General features: G+C 32.9%; 2 protein-coding genes across 3 annotated transcripts in view; both read left to right on the plus strand.

Moving 5' to 3' along the window:
- The window catches only part of LOC128986044 (mitochondrial 2-oxodicarboxylate carrier), a 21,391-nt gene extending 6,814 nt beyond the window's left edge, over positions 1-14,577 (plus strand). Inside the window, exons 3-8 of the mRNA XM_054406136.1 lie at positions 5,130-5,332; positions 6,506-6,568; positions 9,940-10,092; positions 10,858-10,977; positions 12,017-12,198; positions 13,069-14,577. Of these exons, the coding sequence (XP_054262111.1) occupies positions 5,130-5,332; positions 6,506-6,568; positions 9,940-10,092; positions 10,858-10,977; positions 12,017-12,198; positions 13,069-13,189 (842 nt within the window). The 3' untranslated portion in view covers positions 13,190-14,577. The remainder of the gene's footprint in view (positions 1-5,129; positions 5,333-6,505; positions 6,569-9,939; positions 10,093-10,857; positions 10,978-12,016; positions 12,199-13,068) is intronic.
- Positions 14,578-15,581: 1,004 nt separating this feature from the next.
- LOC128986041 (pyruvate carboxylase, mitochondrial) overlaps positions 15,582-18,244 on the plus strand; it is a 60,954-nt gene continuing 58,291 nt past the window's right edge. For both annotated transcript variants that reach the window (XM_054406131.1, XM_054406133.1), the window contains exon 1: positions 15,582-15,692. The gene's annotated coding sequence lies outside the window, so the exon portion shown is untranslated. The remainder of the gene's footprint in view (positions 15,693-18,244) is intronic.

An 18,244-nucleotide genomic window follows, 5' to 3' on the forward strand; every position in this document is an offset into this window, starting at 1 on the left:
GTATTTACAAAAAACAGAAAGTCGACTAGACACATTGAACAAAAATATTTTGCTACAAGCAAGTTATAATGCTCAACTGTGTTGTTAGTGACGTCCGTAATCAGACTACGGCTGTGGCGGCTAATATCCCTCACAACATCTGTTACCTGCTGGTAAAGCCCCGCTGCCACTAATTCTGGCACAATGATTTTTTTCGTTATATTGAAACCTTATTTAACAAACCGAATCAGAAAACGAAAATACTTTTCTTGTACAGATAACCTATCAAAACGACATAGTACGTGTTTTAAATTCGGCTAATGCAAATAAGCACTTGTTTAGTAAGTTAACAGTAATTAGAGGTTTACAACAGCTGATATTTCCTCCCTAGGGACTAAAAATGCTTTACTTTAGACCCGCAACGCATGCATTAAAAATGGATGAGTTTGCTGCAATATATCGAAAAATAATAGCCTATATTTTATGATTTTTATAGAAATATGGTTTCATATGAATTAATACGTGTTATTGATTGCAATTACAGTAATAGTAAATGTCTACTTACTTTCTTCTTGCATTGAAGGCTGCCAAACACGCAGTAATTCTTCTTTTCTTCTTCCTGGATGGAAATGTTTTTAAATGTCCCATGTCACTTAAAAATAAAAAATTAACTCGGTAAAGAAAAACGTCTCCTCACATGTCACACAACACAACGCTGTTACGCTAGTAGTTTGACAACTCCAAGGGCTATGCGACGGTGGTGAACTCTAGCAGTTGAACGCCGAACTACCGAGGCCCGTGATCCGTTGTCTGCTCGACTGACAGTTGTAACACAATTTTAAAATTAGGAAATAAATTATTTTAACATAATTTACAAAAATTATAATTCGCTAACATTATTGTCACAATTTCAAGCTTTAAGGAGATGTAATTAAAAAGTATGGCTTAAACTTGTGTACAGCATTGGAATTGAATTAGTTTGTTGAAATATTACAAAATTCTTATGGAGAAATGGATTTTGTATTTACAAAAAATAAATTATTAGAAGTACGATTTTGTCAACTTAACTTTTATGGATTTGTTCGTACGATTGACTTTAATCATTTGTTGGAAACAGTTTTACGTTAAGTTAATCAAGTTCTCATTATTTTTTGCATATACTGTCTCGTCCCCATGTTAAAGCGCGGAGTAGACCAGCGAGCGTCCCGCTTGACTCCTGCCGCCTCTTAAACGTTTTTACACTGGTTTTAATAGGTTTTAAAAATAAGTATGAAATAAAAATAATAACACTAGATGATTCACGGTCTGTAAAATGGGAGGGAGGACCAAGTAAACAGAATTTTAATTCCAACTTATCAGACACAAAAAGGCAGGTAAAATATAAACAAATCAGACAGAAAATATGAAAATAAGTTACAAACATACACAACTAGATGATGCACCTGTGAATTGGGAGGGGTGACCACGATGACAGGTAATGTAGTAGTCGTTGTGGTTGCCAGCTGACTCTCCTTCATTCTCTGTCGTCTGCTACTGACCAGCAGCCAGACCGTGATGTCACCAATAAATTACTTAGCGGTCGACATCTCAACACGCTAAACGCGTCTCACATTGTTTTGCATCAATCAGCGTCGAGTTTGTTTTAGGTTTTGCTTGAAAACGTTAGATAAGGTGTGTGAAAATCCATTGTTTTTCAGTGTAAATATTTTTTTACCCAATTTTTTAAATGAAGAGTTTATTTCAGGTTTATCAGAAATTATCTGTGTTTTTAAAACTTTAGAGAGGGAAATGGTTTCAAAATCGCAATTTTCTTGTAAGCGGGAGAAAAAATTTAATTGTGTCAATATTTTTACAATCAGATATATAATTTTTCTATGTGTTAGGAGAACTATTTTAAAATATTAAGCAATTCTGCTATCCTACTCAATTAATTATTGCACATTATTTCTTCATATAAACTTATACTCTACCAAATCAATAGATACAGAATTATTCAATGTGCCTAGCTGAAAAAGTGCACAAGGTGACACAAACATCTTGCACACAAGAACTCCTCAGGCAAAAACAACAACGAAGGTAAATATAATATATGACTGATACTAAATGTATTTTCCAAGCTAAGTATCCAATTTTATCAAACCAAGATGAACTAGGAAAACGTGCTATGCTAAAACTACTTTTGTGTAATTTTCAGCTGTCTTCCATCCTTCCACTTTTGTCATAACTTGAAACACACACGCTCAGAGACTAAATAAACGTTTACCTTTCTGATTGTGTTTACTCTTCAATTAGAAAGCTTGTGACAATTAGTTTAACATTTCTGAATAAATGAAAGACTGTGGAATAGAGGTGTTAAAAGTCTGTGGTTTCTGTTCTAATTTACAGTAATCAGCTCCGTACTGACGTTTTTGTTTGTTCTCTTACAAAATAGATAAGTTAATGCATTGTCTTGATCACATTCTTAGATCATGAAAAAGTCATAAATAGAACAGACAGAGTGGTTTAAAAAATTAAACAATGTGGAAGCTGATTTTTAAACAGGTTCAATGGTCTCTGGTCTGTGCCTTTGGTTGATTTATTTTGTCATTTTTATACTTACAACCTAAAAAGCTAATGAAAAATAATGAATTTTATGATGGTGAACCTAGACATTTTTAAGGGACCAATTGATTATTAAAATCGAACATAGGTGAGTAGGCCTAACCAGTTCAAAGATCCTTTTGAAGTAAAAATGTCATTTCCCCTTTCGGTTTTTAGTACAGTTATGAAATTTACTATAACAAAATATTTGTAAGTTTCTAAAGATATACTTTTAAATTTGTCATCGGTTAAAAGTATTTTTTATTTAACAAAAATCAATAATTGAGATTACGATGAGATTCCAATGCCCATTATAAAAAGTTCTAAAAACGCATTACTAAAACCCTTGGTACATATTATTAACTCTTTCATTTCTGGAATTTTTCCAAATAAACTAAAAATTTCTAGAATCAAAACATTACACAAAAATGGAAAAAAACAGTACCATCAAATTACAGGCCTTTATCAATATTGCCCACCATATATCTAAGCTCTACGAGCGTGCAATGTACTCCCGATTGGTAAGTTTTTTGGAAAATAATGAATTATTTGACGAAGAACAACATGGTTTTAGGTCTGGTAAATCTGTAACAACTGCTGGTATTGATCTAGTTGAGACTATTATTGATGCTATTGATAGAGGTGACAACTCTGTTGGAATATTCATGGACCTTAGTAAAGCTTTTGATAGTGTTTCGCATCAGACACTTATTTCAATATTACAACATTTTGGTATTACTGGTAATTCACTAAATTGGTTTAAATCATATTTAGAAAACAGGCAGCAATATGTTGAACTGAATACGATTACAGAATTCAATCAATTACTTAAAGTAAAATCATCTCTAAAACAAGTCAAATATGGAGTCCCTCAGGGGTTATTCTTGGTCCAATTTTATTCCTCTGTTATATAAAAGGCCTGCCTTCAGCTCTAACAAACTTAAACAGTAAATTATGCCTCTATGCTGATGATGCAAATTTAATAGTTTCTGGTAAATCAAAAAATGACATTGAATATATAGGCAATAGTAGCCTTGAATCTATATCTGAATATTTATCTTGCAAAAACTTATTGCTTAACTCAGAGAAAACCAATTACCCTACATAAATTTTTCAACTGCCCAAAAAAAGCTTTAAAACCTCATTTAAAAATTGATAACAATTACTTAACTCAAGTGACTCAAACTAAATTCTTAGGACTAATAATTGATCAAAATTTATCTTGGTTGTACCACATTGATAAACTAAAAAGTAAAATTTGTTCAGGTCTATTTATGCTGCACAACTTGTCTAAACTCTGCTCGTTGAATGTTTTACTGAAGGTTTACTATGCTTACATAAACTCACATATTGCATTCGGCATTGAATTATATGGTTCAACAACCATTCAAAATTTAGACAGTATATTAATTTTACAAAAGAGAGCCATACGTATCATGTTAAACTTAGGAGAAAACCAATCGGCAAAACATTATTTTGCTAAATTAAATATCTTTACAGTGTATGGATTATATATTTATAAAACTATAATTAACCTTCAAAGTGAAATGAATACACATACACTTCCGAAATTGGGAATGACACATAATTATAATATTCGGCATCGGAACTACCCAGCCATCCAGAGGCATAATTTAGAGTTTTATAATAAAAAACCCACTGCTGCAGGTACTAGGTTTTTTTATTCTCTGCCTAAAGATATAATGGAAATTAATAATATTAAGACATTTAAAAAGAAATCAAAAATATTTATAATATGCAAATGTTACTACTCATTTAGTGAGCATTTTGATAATATTTTTTAGAATTAATTGTATTTATTGACACCATTCTGCATTTATATTTGTAAAATGTAAATCTTGAATAAAGTGTTTCTGAATCTGAAACACTCTCTGTCAGCGGTCTATTCCGACTGTGTTAATTTAGGGAATTTCTCATTACTGTATTACGAGTTGAGCTATACATTACTATATGTCTCATGGTAAGATCTGGACCCAGGACAGATTACATTTTTTATTTTGATGTCCCTGTAGGCCCAAAACAACCTCTGTTCATATATTTATGTTTATACGAGGTCTGTTAGCAAAAAAATAGTCTGATTTTAATTATATTCAGTACAAACATATAAACCTACATTTATTTGAATGAGTTTGCCAGCTTGTGATAGGAACATGGTTTTATGGGGTATAAAAATTGGGTTTTTCCCATTTTCGACACCCAAAACATAAAATTGTGCAATTTCTTTTCAAAACATTTTTGTAGAGCTAAAAAAATAATTTTGTGTATTAAAACGTTAAGTTACTGTATGTATTGATTTTTCAAGGAGAATTCCAAAGTAAACTGTCAATTTAAAATTCCCATGTTATTCTATTGAGTATATAAGAACGTTTGCATTAAAATCGATCCTATGAGCTTCGCTTCCCTCTGTTCAATATAATATTTTACTCCTTCTTTGCTCTTAATCCTGCTGGTTTTCTACAACATTTTTGGGTTTCACAAGCGTTACATTGTAGTCGCTTGGTTTGTTTCTACAGTCTTCCACCCTCTGAGTTGTTCTGTTTTGTCCGCAGGTTTTGTTGAGGTATGCATCATGCACCCGCTGGACCTTGTCAAGACTCGACTACAGATGCAAGCCACCAAGCCCGGAGATCCAAACCACTACCGAGGAGTCTTCGATTGCATCCGCAAGATGCAGAGAACGGAAGGCTTCTTCTCACTTTGGAAAGGCATACTTCCACCCATTCTTGCCGAGACACCTAAAAGAGCTGTTAAGGTTAGTGTAGATATTACCCAGCCAGAATTGATTAGTTTCATTAATTTTGTAATGTATTGCGTGCTAACTCATGACAAAATTATATGGTTTAAATTTTCACCCAATTCCCAAAATATCAGAATATAGAAGTGAAGATTGAAAGTGAATAGATTTTTAGTCCACTATACAACCGTGAGCATTCTACCCTATTGTTAAGAAAACCTTCTCAGTATTTAAAATTAGTTTTCAATACTTTAACTCTTCATAAATTAAATTTCCAAGTAAATGAGTGATAAGTTCAGATATCCCTTAGAAATCTTATTTCAGTTCACACATGTTGGATTGAAAAAAGGGAAATCATTTTTCATTAAATCTATGTATCCAAATTTTAATCTAATAAGTTCTAAGTAGACCAAGCAGGATCGTATTTCCTTAACAGCGGTTGCCAGGGGTCTCACTTGTAGCCTTTAAATCTTTGTTTTTTTCTTAATATTCTGTTTCACCCATAATTTGTTACGGGGGTTGACTTTTGAGGTGAGTTTTTACTGCCACAATCGCCAAAAGTGTCTGCTAAGATTTTGGTGTCGAGAATCACAATATATCACAGGACGCGATAGTGATATTTTTGCAATCGCGGAAGATCTCCACAATTCCCGCGTCCCCGAGACATGTAGAGAATGTCTTTGTGTCGAAAGATGTCCACAATTTCATAGTGACCAAGAACAAATTTCGTTCATTTTAAATTTTGCTGCAGTTGCAGTTGAAGTAGACGATAATAAATAGTATCAGAAATAATATTTTTTAAATCAATACTTCCCAAAGTAGGCTAAGCTGATTTTGACCCAACCTGATAATGGCCCGAGACACAATCAACATTTTTGACCCGTTTTTAAGTATCAATCTGGCTCGCCTAATAGTATTATAAAAAATTAAGCGGACCTTTTCACTGATCAGATTGTTTAAAATGAAGGGTCGAGTTGATCGAGTTGAAACAATATCACATGCAAATCCCCTAAGCTCCAGCCACTGAAGTATAAGAAAATAGGGGCATTTTTTATATGAGCTGAAGGGGCCTCATAGCCTCTAAATACCCTGACAGAAGTTCCCTGTGATCTGGCCACGCCTAGTAGTGGTTTGGTGATTCCTTTACTTGTAAAGTAAACATCATGTAACTGCTATTGTGTACTGTTGCAGTTCCTGACGTTTGAGCAGTACAAAAGGTTCTTCCTGTTCGGGGCTCCCAGTCCGACACCTCTGGTATGCTCTACTGCCTTTGCAAGTAAAGTAGCCGACTCATCTCGTCCTTGTCTCTTGTCTTAAGTCCGAGCAGGTTTGCAAGCGTGCTTTCTTTGTGTGACGTATTTTCCCCATCTACTGTTCATTGTTTCTCCTTTACTAACACAAAATGGTTCTAGTGTGATGTATTTCCCCTGTCTACTTACTGTCCATTGTTTCCCCTTACTAATGGTTCTAGCATGATTTCAAACATTGATTTACACTCATTTAGGTTCATGTGTAACAAGAAGCCTTAGATGTGATATACTTAATTGAATTACAATAAGGGATTTCTCTGGTACATCCCGCTTCATCCCTTTTTTAGCCGTCCTACTTAACCAATCTCCACGATTGAGGTAATTTTAAAGCTTATAATCCAATGAAATGACCTTAACGGTGTGCGCCCTCCTAGAGTTTGATTAATTTCTAGACTTGGTTTTAAAAAAATCAGTAATTCTGACCAACTTTCTTTACAACAGTTTGAATGTGAACTTAATTTTAAATAGCTGATCCTTCAGCAGGGCCGGATTTAGCATTTTTGCGCCCCTAGGCCCAAATAATTTTCCGCCCCCTAGGCTGGTCACAGTTACTTTCCTTCAAACTTTTATTAAAAACCATAACATCATGCCCATAGGCCTAAGTTAATTGCTTGAATACCACTCCTCGTTGGAATCATTGCAAGTTTTTATTTTTAAGAATTGACTTGTTTAAGCTTAACAAAATGCCGTCTTAAACACTTTTAGCAATTTTATGTTTTTAACAAATGCTTACGTTTGTGGCCGTGCGACTGAAACAAAACAACTCAACGCACCGAGCATTCCTGCAAAAAAAAAACAAACATGGCCATTGATTCCAATTCCAGGCCCAAAAACATGAACTCCATACAGTGCGTGATACTATAGATTAAACATACTCCTTTAGTAGATCTGTCATCATTTTGGATTAGCTTAAAACAATTCTTGTTATTTAATGAGTATGATTTATCTATGTTTAAACCTAGTTTATCCAAAATAAAGCGATCTAATCATCAACAATAGGTCGTCTCCTTTTTATATTACATGAAATTAAAACACATATCATAGAACTAACCCTAAAATAATAGAAACAAAATTACGTCAAAACTAACGTCCAGTGTCACCAACATGAACAAAATGTTGAATTAACAATGTCATAAGAAGTCGACTTGAGTTATATTTAATCTATGGTCGTACTTGCATCTAGGTTATATTTCTTCTATGGTAACAAAGTCTAGCACGCGTGCGCCCCTAATCACTCTGATCCCTAGCCAACATAGTGGCCTAGTGCAGTGGCAATACGATGCATACCCCTTGGGCGCTCGTAAACGTCAACATCCCTTCAGCCTACTCCCGTACAACCAATGTTCGTTAATTTAAACTTGTTTAAATTTCCTAACAGTTATTTCTTCTTATGAACTTCAGAATCACAATGCTTTGGAGTTTTTTTTTAACAACTACCGGTATGACTATTTTTATTTTTAGATAGCCTAGGTACCCATAAAAAATTTTCTCCTGGCCGTGCGCCCTCTGGGACCTTGCGCCCATAGGCCCGGGCCTATTGGGAAATCCGGCCCTGTCCTTCAGTCGAATGGTTAACCACAGTCAGATTGTAAATGAGAGACAAACTAGTAATGAAAATGGATTTAAAATAGGCAACTTTTTTGATTGAGATAGATAAATAATAATAGGTGTGGATCTAAAAGTAACAAGTTAAGTACATTGTTAATTCAATTGTAAATTTATTTTTTAATAGCTGTCTAAAAACAACATAATCTTTGAAAAGTAAAGGGTACTCCTTGTTATGAGTTTTCGAGTTTTTCCTTGGAATTGAGTTTCAATCCCTATTGAAATGCGCAAACTGTGCACAGGTCTCCTCGTATGAATGAATCAATCAATCAGTCAATCTGTTAGTAGACCTCACATAGTTTGCAGCACACCTGCCATGTTTGCCTTTCATTGGAAGAATATAACTGTACACAGTTAAAAAAACGCCTTCAGAAAGTCTTTGCAATACCCGCAATACAGGAGTGTGTTGTTGTTGTGTTTCCTTTGCCAAGGCGTTCTTATTTATTAAATTTTGTACAGATGTAAATTTAGCTTCAATAATATTTTTTATTAAGCTTAAAGCAGAACCTTTGTGGATAAATGAATACCGGATAAACCAGATTTTAGTGTTACAATAAATTTATAATGTTACAATTGTTATTTTTTATAATCTCATCTCAATAAAGTCTTGGAGCAAAGTCAATCTCGCTCGAACAAACAATAGTTTTTTAATCTTGCTAATTTCTCAAAAATTTGAGTCCCCTAAATCCCTAATAAATATGCATTACATTACCTTTTTTCCCTTTTTGTCTTAGGTCTAGGCTTCAATTAGGTCTCTCCATCTTCTCCTAATTGTTTGCAGTATCTTTTCGCCTTTTCATATTTCCCTTCCCTACATACATTTTCACCTTCCCTCATCTGTCCTTCTTTCTATTACCACTAACTTCATGTTCTAGGCATGAGCTCTTTAATCATTATTGTTTTTTCTTGCTCCTTACTGTCTTCAACTACCTCTCTTCTGATTTATTTATTCTTAACTCTATCCCACCTTGTTTTATAAGTAAACAGTTGTCAGAAAGTTGACGATTGAATATGCAAACAAACAATTACATTAATGGAACACTAAATAAATATTATGCATGCTTTTATCGGTGTTGCTTTTTAGATAAGACACATCATTATGCGCTTAACACGTGCTTGCTTGATACTTACGTAACTTGATCATTAGTAAATTAACTGTGTTTTATTTGTTTATTTTTATTTTATTTGAACTGTACTAAATGATAATAATATCAAGGGTCATTCACTGTTTTGTTGTTGATTATTATTTTGCAAAGTTTGAACTCTATTTAATGTTGGTTGTTTGATTGTCAATATTTACAATTTTACTAAGTGTCGTAATTTAATTGGTTGCCTTTCAATCAATCCACTTAAAACTTCTTCAATAAAAAAAAAAACTTCTCATTTTTAAACCTCAAGGAAATTAAACCATTCCTAATCTTCAATCTAAAAGTTATTGTTTATTAAAGGGGTTTTATTCTTTGTGTGAATAATATATGATACAATTGACCAATGACTTAACAGCTTACACTTGAGTCCGAGAGCCCTTCTGAAAATAATCTAGGCTACTCTGGTTGTCCTATCAAAGGGCTCAGAATTTCATCAACAATCTATACCGAAATTATTTTATTTATTCAGTTTAGCTCTGACATGACAAATGAAGTTAAAACGAACAAAACCAAAGCAGGAAGTATAGTATTTTGATGCTTGATGCATCGTTTATGATTTCAGACGTTCTCATTGGCTGGACTCGGTGCAGGAGTGACTGAGGCAATACTAGTCAACCCTTTTGAAGTGGTAAAAGTTACTCTTCAAGCCAACAGAGATAAAGTCCAGTTCACGCCTAGCACATGGGCTGTTACCAAGCAAATTGTTAAAGAACATGTGAGTGTTTACGACGAAAAAGATTTTTTGTCTGGTAACAAATAATTATTTTGTTTTCATCTTATGCTACAGAAGAATGTCCATTATTCAACCCATACTGGTTACGGCTAGGTAGGACAACAGGGAAAAAATTTCAAAAATCACTGTAAAATAAATTTTTAAAAGACGTGAGAGGTACGTAGGTATGAGAAGATTAAACATTTTTTGGTATGAAGCGTGTTAAAAAATAAAGTTGATGCATCTTTCAAGAACTGACAGGGGCTACAAAATGGGTTGTCTAAAGGCATATGGTACCGTGAACAACAGTTGTACTACACGGAAATAGCGATTTAACGATCCTCGATAGCAAGCTACTTCAAATATTTGAGAAATTATTTCCTGCGTAAGGTTTTCCCAATGAGTAGGAGTAGACACTTATTTTAGAGCTGAGCATGTTAAATAATACGTAAAAGTATGTTACAGGTAGGCAAGAACATTTTATTAATTTAGAAACCAGAATTGATAATGGTTTTGTTAAAAGATTTAATCCCACACAAGAGTATATTATTGAATATAAATAATATCAAAATCTCAAGAATTTTAGAATTTTTCATACCGTTAAACTGTTAAAACTGTAAAAAGGCCCTGTGGGCTACGACTGCTGTACAAATATGCTATGTGCCGATTTTTAAACTTTAAACTGTTTGGTAGGATGTAGATAAGCCAGGCAACGTATTTGTACAAAATATTTTCTAAATAAAGTTTAAATTCTCATATTTATTTCAGGGATTTGGTTCTCGAGGTCTAAACAAAGGAGTGACTGCCACGATCGGCCGCAATGGACTGTTCAATTGTGTTTACTTTGGATTCTTTCACTCGGTGAAAGTGTATCTGCCCAAAACACAGGTAACCTCTCTAATTGTACAGTATAATGTGCATTGTTTGAGAATTATTAATTTCATTACATGTTTGCACAGAAAAGTAAGATACAAAGAAAACATAGGGTTAAGTCCAACACCACCCCCTTCTCCCTCATGTACTACATTACAATTCTCACACCCGGAGGAAGACCCTATGCCCTGTGCATTTGAATTTTGCTTGCCGCTTAGGCTCTTTCCTAACTTGTCGCAAGTATATTACCTGCACAACATACTAGAGTTAAAGCTGAAAGTGCATGGTCGTCCCATAAGCAAGTTGCCTTTGTACCTCACTTTTTTTCTCTGTCATATTTTTTAATACTGTATTTGACCAATTTTGCGTGATCAAAAATCTTTTTCTCTGTGTTTTCAAGCAACCCCTCATCAACGATGGATAATTAAAGGGCTTCGAAAAAAAGGTAGGCAGTTGAAATACAACAGTTGATTTATCTTTGTTGTTGATGCCTGAGTCCTTGTGGGTTAGATGTTTGTGTCACCCTATACAACTCCAGCTTGTGTGTAATTCAGGGAGCTTGTGTGTAATTCAGGGATCTTCTTGTAAAGTCATCTTCATATCACTAACACTATAGTCTATATTTACACACACGCGGTCACTTTGGATGGACACACGGCAGAGTGACCTCCCACCGTGACTGCTGGTGCCCATCTTCATGTTGACCTATAAAAAAAATGTCAAAAATAGATCTCTTAAAGAAATATGTTTTGGCCCTTTACTCAAGTTGATAAGGGTTTTAAATCTATTTCTTCTCATGAATTTGAATAGTCGAGGTCTGAAAGTAAGTAAGTGTTAAATATATATAAGCAATTTGTGAAACAAAAAAGTAGTGACGTACAAATAAACCTAACCAAATGAAACAGAAAATGAGCTTAAAACTAAGGAAAATGAAATCTTTCAAATATATTGGTGTATAGCTGTTTTGTACGAGCTACAAACAGATTTTTGCTAAAAAAACTTCTTCAAAGATTATAAATCCCTGGATTATCAGTGAGTATTTCATTTGTTCCAGGACCCTCTGCACACATTCCTGTGGAAGGCAGGTGTTGGGTTCGTATCTGGTGTGATGGGCTCGGTTTTCAACATTCCGTTTGACGTGGCCAAGTCCCGGATACAAGGTCCACAGCCTGTCCCTGGGCAAGTCAAGTATAGAGGCACTCTCGCTACCATAGCCATCGTCTATAGAGAGGAGGGGTAAATATATTGTTTTGTATAACTCCCACGAAGAGGTTATGTTTTATTTTGTATTATATTACTTGACCATGTTTGCATCGAATGTTTTGAAACTTTGACAATTTATTTGTTTAATGTTTTTAATTTGAAAGTTTATACTCTTGTTAAGTAGTTTTAAGGAGATTCCTAGAATAAGTCAAATGTTTTTTATTTCAACATTTTTGTTATGTTTATCATCATGTTAAACAGTTATAAGTAAAATTTGGCCACTGTTTAAGAAATAGAAAATCTTATTTTGTACAGTAAAAAGGTGTACCTCACTGACTCATGATAAGGATGGAAAAGACATAAGTTGTTTGTTATAAGAAATCCTCAAAGAAGCCTTTTGTATGTGGTTTTGATGCTAATTTTTGGGAATCTTTACCGATTTTTATTTGCTCCCTATAAAAATTACTTTCATGAGCTACCCAATTTATTTACATTATTACAGTTCTAAAGAAATTTTTACTGATAAGGCAATATACCATGCTAATTCTTCACTTCTTTCTTTATCCAGTGTTGAAGATTCTACTCCAAAAATTTATGATTTCCTTGTGATCGCTATATAAATTAAATTCTTATGTTTCTCCACCATTTCCCTCATTACCATATAATAGTCCGGCACTACTAACCCGGCACAACCAAGTTACAATGTGGGGCTGAATCAGTGAGAGTCTACTGAATTTAAAATTTGTATCTTGTTTTATTTGCAAGTTTTGCATTGTAGGGTCTTCGAGCGAATACCGTGCCACAGCCCAAATACACTTTGTATTTAACTTTAGAAACTGGTCTGAGTAGAGTTTTGTAAAGCAAAAAATTTGGAGCTAAAGGTTTTATCGCTTGTGTCCACAGGTTCTTCGCCCTCTACAAGGGCCTGGTGCCTAAAGTGATGAGGCTGGGTCCAGGAGGAGCAATCATGCTGGTCGTCTACGACTACGTTTACGACTACCTCAAGGAACGATTTCCGGATTAACACATTGTACGAAGAAGCAGAACAAAATCAAGTCACTGTGCCAATCAACTAGTATTGTGTATAAGCTAATCAATAGGGGATATGTCAACAGAGATTTTAATTGTTGTTCAATGTTTGGGTTTTAAAATATTGTTTTTAGTTTATTATTTTCACTGTTTACCTGCATTTTTTGTTGTATTTAAAAATACAAGTATTATTATTTTTAGATGAATGTTTAGGCGAATAGGAAGAAATTAAAAAAAATCTAAACCTAATACATCTATTACATTTCTTGTGCTATGAGAAAGTGTACTTAAAATGCCCTGTATCATATATCATATTATTTTAGCGTACTTAAACTTTTTTCCATGGCCAATTATACCCTTGGTAGTTTTTTACTTCAAACATTTACCCTTAACTTTGTCTGATCCACGTATCTCTTATCCAATTCTTTTCCCTGTTAATTTATTGTACTCTATTATTCTTCCACATTTTCTTAAGTCTTCACAAACTGATACTTCAATCAATTGTTTTTGTTTTTCTTCCTTACTTGTTAAACGGGTGCTTCATCTCCTTTCTTAATCACATGACCAGCTCATCTCAAATGTCAACTCAATGTTCAACAACTTTTTTTGGTGCTTCAAACGAAGCCATTTTTCTGTGTATTGAAAATATTTAAAAACTAACTATGGAAGTTTTCCTCAATGTCTCTTCCTATGTTTATGTTTTAAGTACTTAAAGCAACATTTGTCGTGTTAATTTTTTTAAATAACAATTTTGGTTTGACCAAATAGGTCATGGTGATTAATTTTTTAGTGAAACATGCTTCTACTCAGTGCTTGGTTTGTAAAAAAAAGAGATTCCGGAACTAACCTATTTAATGTGATTAGTACCTATTTATGATAATATTTTTATATGTCTGAAAGAGAGGTACCGGAACTCCATCCCACCGCGTTTCCCCGCAAATCGAGCACTGCTTCTACTTTAAAAATTTACATAGAACACAGATCTAGAACAGAATTCAAATCATTATTCATTAAAACAATTCTTGAATAATAACATTTTCTTTTCAAAATTTCCTTGTTCAGCAGAGAAACTTTTTAATTTGAAACACAAATTTCAATACTAAAACTAAATATTTTTCTTTTATCCAAACTTCACAGTGATCCAAAGTTAGTTAAAATTGTGTCTTCCCTACTTAGCAGTTACACCCACCAAATTAAATATAACACTTTTATACAAGAAATATTTTATGCATTTATTTTCCAAGCTTTTAATGTGCATTTTGTTTTAATCCGTCCCTCAGATTGTATTTAATCTAGTTTACCTCAAATGAGAGTGTACAGAGAAGTGCAAAATTAATAAAGTCTGAAATTGTTACCAGTTATTAAATAAAACTTGATTCAAAACTTGTATTTTCTGTACCTCACACCTCTTATGATAACGGTAATCCTGCAGTTCATTATTAAAGCCTTCTTGATTGATTTATGTGAACTTAAAATATTATTTCTCTAGTAGTAAAATAAAATGTTATGACTTTTGCTGTATGAAAATGTTGATTTAGGCATATGTATGAAATTTATGTTGTATGAAATAGATTATATAAGAGAGAGTTCTCCTATACAAAGAAAGTCCTTGTCTGGGAGGAAAACTTTTCCTTTTTCTCCTTTTCACCATAAGAATATAATTTAGGTCTAAATTTTTGAGGGATTTTCTCTGTTACCTTTAATTGTACAGCAACACTTTGTTTTACAGAATTATTAGTTTTTTTTTTACACGATGATTGTAATGAAAATTAGGCATTTCCATGTTTAAAGAAGAAAAATTGAAACAACCCCATAATACCCTGTTTTCATGACTTGATCTTTCTGGTTTGCAAACTTATTCAAGTTTATCCGGCCCTACACCTTCAAGTCAAATTTAATCGAAATCGGACAAAAATTATTTAAACTATCACATTCACGGACACATACATACATATATATATATATATATATATATATATATATATATAAATTAAATAGTGTTTTGGCCTCTGGGGACATGAAATTGAAAAAGTATAGTGGTACTGGATATAGGATTTACCATTCCACCTTACAAAGAAATATGGAGGAAACCTAATTTTTTTACTAAAATATCTATTGATAGTTTGATTTTAGTTGTTTGAAATTAACTTTTCAACTTTTATTTCAGTTTTTACTTTCCTACATTTTTATATCAACAATTAATTGGCCCCATTATTATAAAGTGACATTTAATCAACCCAAATTTGCAGTTCACAATTTTGAAACCATTTTCTCCAACAAACCATTTGCTCAACTAATATTTTAACCTTGCAAAAGGAAAACTATTGTTGATCAGCTGATGAGAATGTGGAGTGGATGCTCATGGTTTGGACATTGTTTAAGCAAAGGCAACTGAAGGTCACCTGATATTCTGTGAACTTTGTCCATCATGATCCGAGTCCACTTTGTAGAACGCAGTGTGTGAGTGTGTGTGCATTGTAACATAACTTGGGCATTTTGTAAGTAACACATTTTGAACAACTTTAGCTATAATATCATATAAGGGGGTTATGGAATACTTAAGTTTAAAGGAGTTAAATTTGCACCTGTAGCCTAGAGGTTATATGCATAAGATTTTCTCAATTTAACAAATTTGTGTTTTGTTAGAATATAATTTTTTTCTGTGAAAAGGTATTTGACATGAAATTATTTTTATTTTGTGAATATAAGTTGAGGGTGTGAAGAATTAGTAGTTTTATGAACATTGAAACTGTCAAATCAAATAATATTGGAACCAAACCTGATAAGACATGATTCTTGACAGGAAAATGAACAGGAAAGTTTGTTACCTATCCCACAAGAGCACTATTTTACAAAATTATTCTTGTAGTCTAGTTCATAAATTACAGTATACAAAACTTGACAAATTGATTTAAAAATCTTTTTTATAACTTCGTAAATTATCACTGATAATTTTCTCACTTAGTTTAACACTGTTTTATCACCCATTAAATTCATTAAATTATTCTTAATTGAATTTAAGTTGAGATGACACTAGTTAGAATGAGATACCAATTAATAAGCAATTACTTTGATTAATTTGGACAAATTGTTACAATTAAATGATTACTATCGGTAATCATTTGGGCACTTAATTGTGTGGTTTTGGCTTAATCGCAATTAAGCGCAACTAATTTGTATATGTATCGCTGACATTTTAATTAACTGTGTAATAATTACTATGTTTACAACCACAAGTCCGATAGTAAAATAACATCGAAATGAAGTTGCATATACCTTTGTAAAATCAAATTTAAAGATAAACTTTACCACTTTACATAGCAACCCCAATTAAATGGATTTTTACTTTTTGGATCAGCCTTGACCAACCTTGAAAAAAAAATTAATATATCTAAACTGAGCAAAATAGCAGAATAAAATTAACAATTTTGTAATGAAAACTGATGCTCACATTTCTTTATAAAAATTATACATTAATAATTTTACTCTTTTACGCTAGGTCAATTTTTGTTTATTAAAGACAAAACATTTGAATTTTAACGCCTTAATTAATTAACTCTGTACATGGAATGCAGTTTAATAAAAACAGCTTAAGTAATAACCAGGGCCAAGGTCAAAGACCTTATAACCTTCAATTGCGTCAATGTATTTACTCATATCTGATGTGCAAGAAAATTAACTAACAAACAAATTCTAATGGAATGAACCAAATGATCAATTTTGTTCAACATAGTTACGCTATTTATTATGGTAAAAATTAATTTGGTTTTTACCTTGATGGTCAATCTTGATATTTTAAAGGTAAACTTCCCTCCCATTGGTTGACTACGTTGAATTTTAAGCAGATTAGTTTGTACCGAAAGATTAATTTAAAATGTTTAATTGACTAATTTTAAGAGTTTAGATCTCTCTACATCCCGCTGACTTACTTAAAATCAGGGCAGGGGTAGACCCTCCCTGAACACTGACCGAATACCTAGCTAAATATAACTTATTACTTTCAATTAATTATAAAGGAAAACTCTATCACACTAATCCTTAAGAAAATAATTATGAGAGGAAGGGAACATTAGGCCTATGTGGAAACCTAAAATATATGGGATTGAGCTTTGCTACAGTACAGTACATCAAATCGTCCAAAGCTCCAAAAGTTTTCATTTCTAAGAAAGATTAAATGATTCTATACAGTTTTGTGGGTTATTCGGTTTTAACACCTACTATTCCGACCAAAGAAATCTTATTTGTCAGGGAAATGCAGCTAGGAACACATTTTAAAAGCTAACAAGAAAGATGCATTTTGTAGCTTTGTTGCTGATAAACACCACTTGATTTTTAGCTTTATGACTATTAGGGGACATGGGTAGGTACAATTTCTAACCATCAAAAAGCTATATTTAGAAATTTTGACTTCCAGCCACTATAACTATCAAGATAATGACAGCCAGTAAAAGAATTGTAATCCAAATCCATTCAAATTTATTCCTCTCCTCAGTTTTCGTTGTTTAAACATTTTCTAAAAAGAAAAATGTGTCTTTAAACAGTTAAATTGTTGGATTGTGTGATTAAAAGAGAGTCAAATTAAATCAAAATATCAGAACCTAGACCGCTTTCACAGATTTGATAGTTACTGTTTAAATTTGTAAACTCTGCAATACTCTTTTGTTTACAACCTCAACGAAAGTAATCAAGGTGAATAAAGGACAGCTTATAAAGCGACAGTTGCATTGTACTGTGATAATTTAGTTGCCAATGCAACTGTGACAGATTGATGGCTAATCCAAGGTCTCACTTCCCAACCTTCATTTGGAAACTGGGACAAGACTTTCCTATCATCTTATGACTTCTTGGAAAGTACCAAGCTCAATACGGATATAAGAAAATGTTTACATAAAATATTTAAAATGTGCGTAATTATTGCAATACCTGAAAGCACAAGAATCATCAAATAACACTTATAATAATATATTTACACTTATACTGTTTACTCACAAGACAGTTATATAAAAGATGGTAAGTGGAGATCGATTTTGATTGGACACTCCAATCATCA

The sequence above is a fragment of the Macrosteles quadrilineatus genome, unplaced genomic scaffold, assembly GCF_028750875.1.
Source record: "Macrosteles quadrilineatus isolate MER2022 unplaced genomic scaffold, UCM_ALF_1.0 Scaffold_2__2_contigs__length_208266976, whole genome shotgun sequence".
NCBI classification, from domain to species: Eukaryota; Metazoa; Arthropoda; class Insecta; order Hemiptera; family Cicadellidae; genus Macrosteles; species Macrosteles quadrilineatus.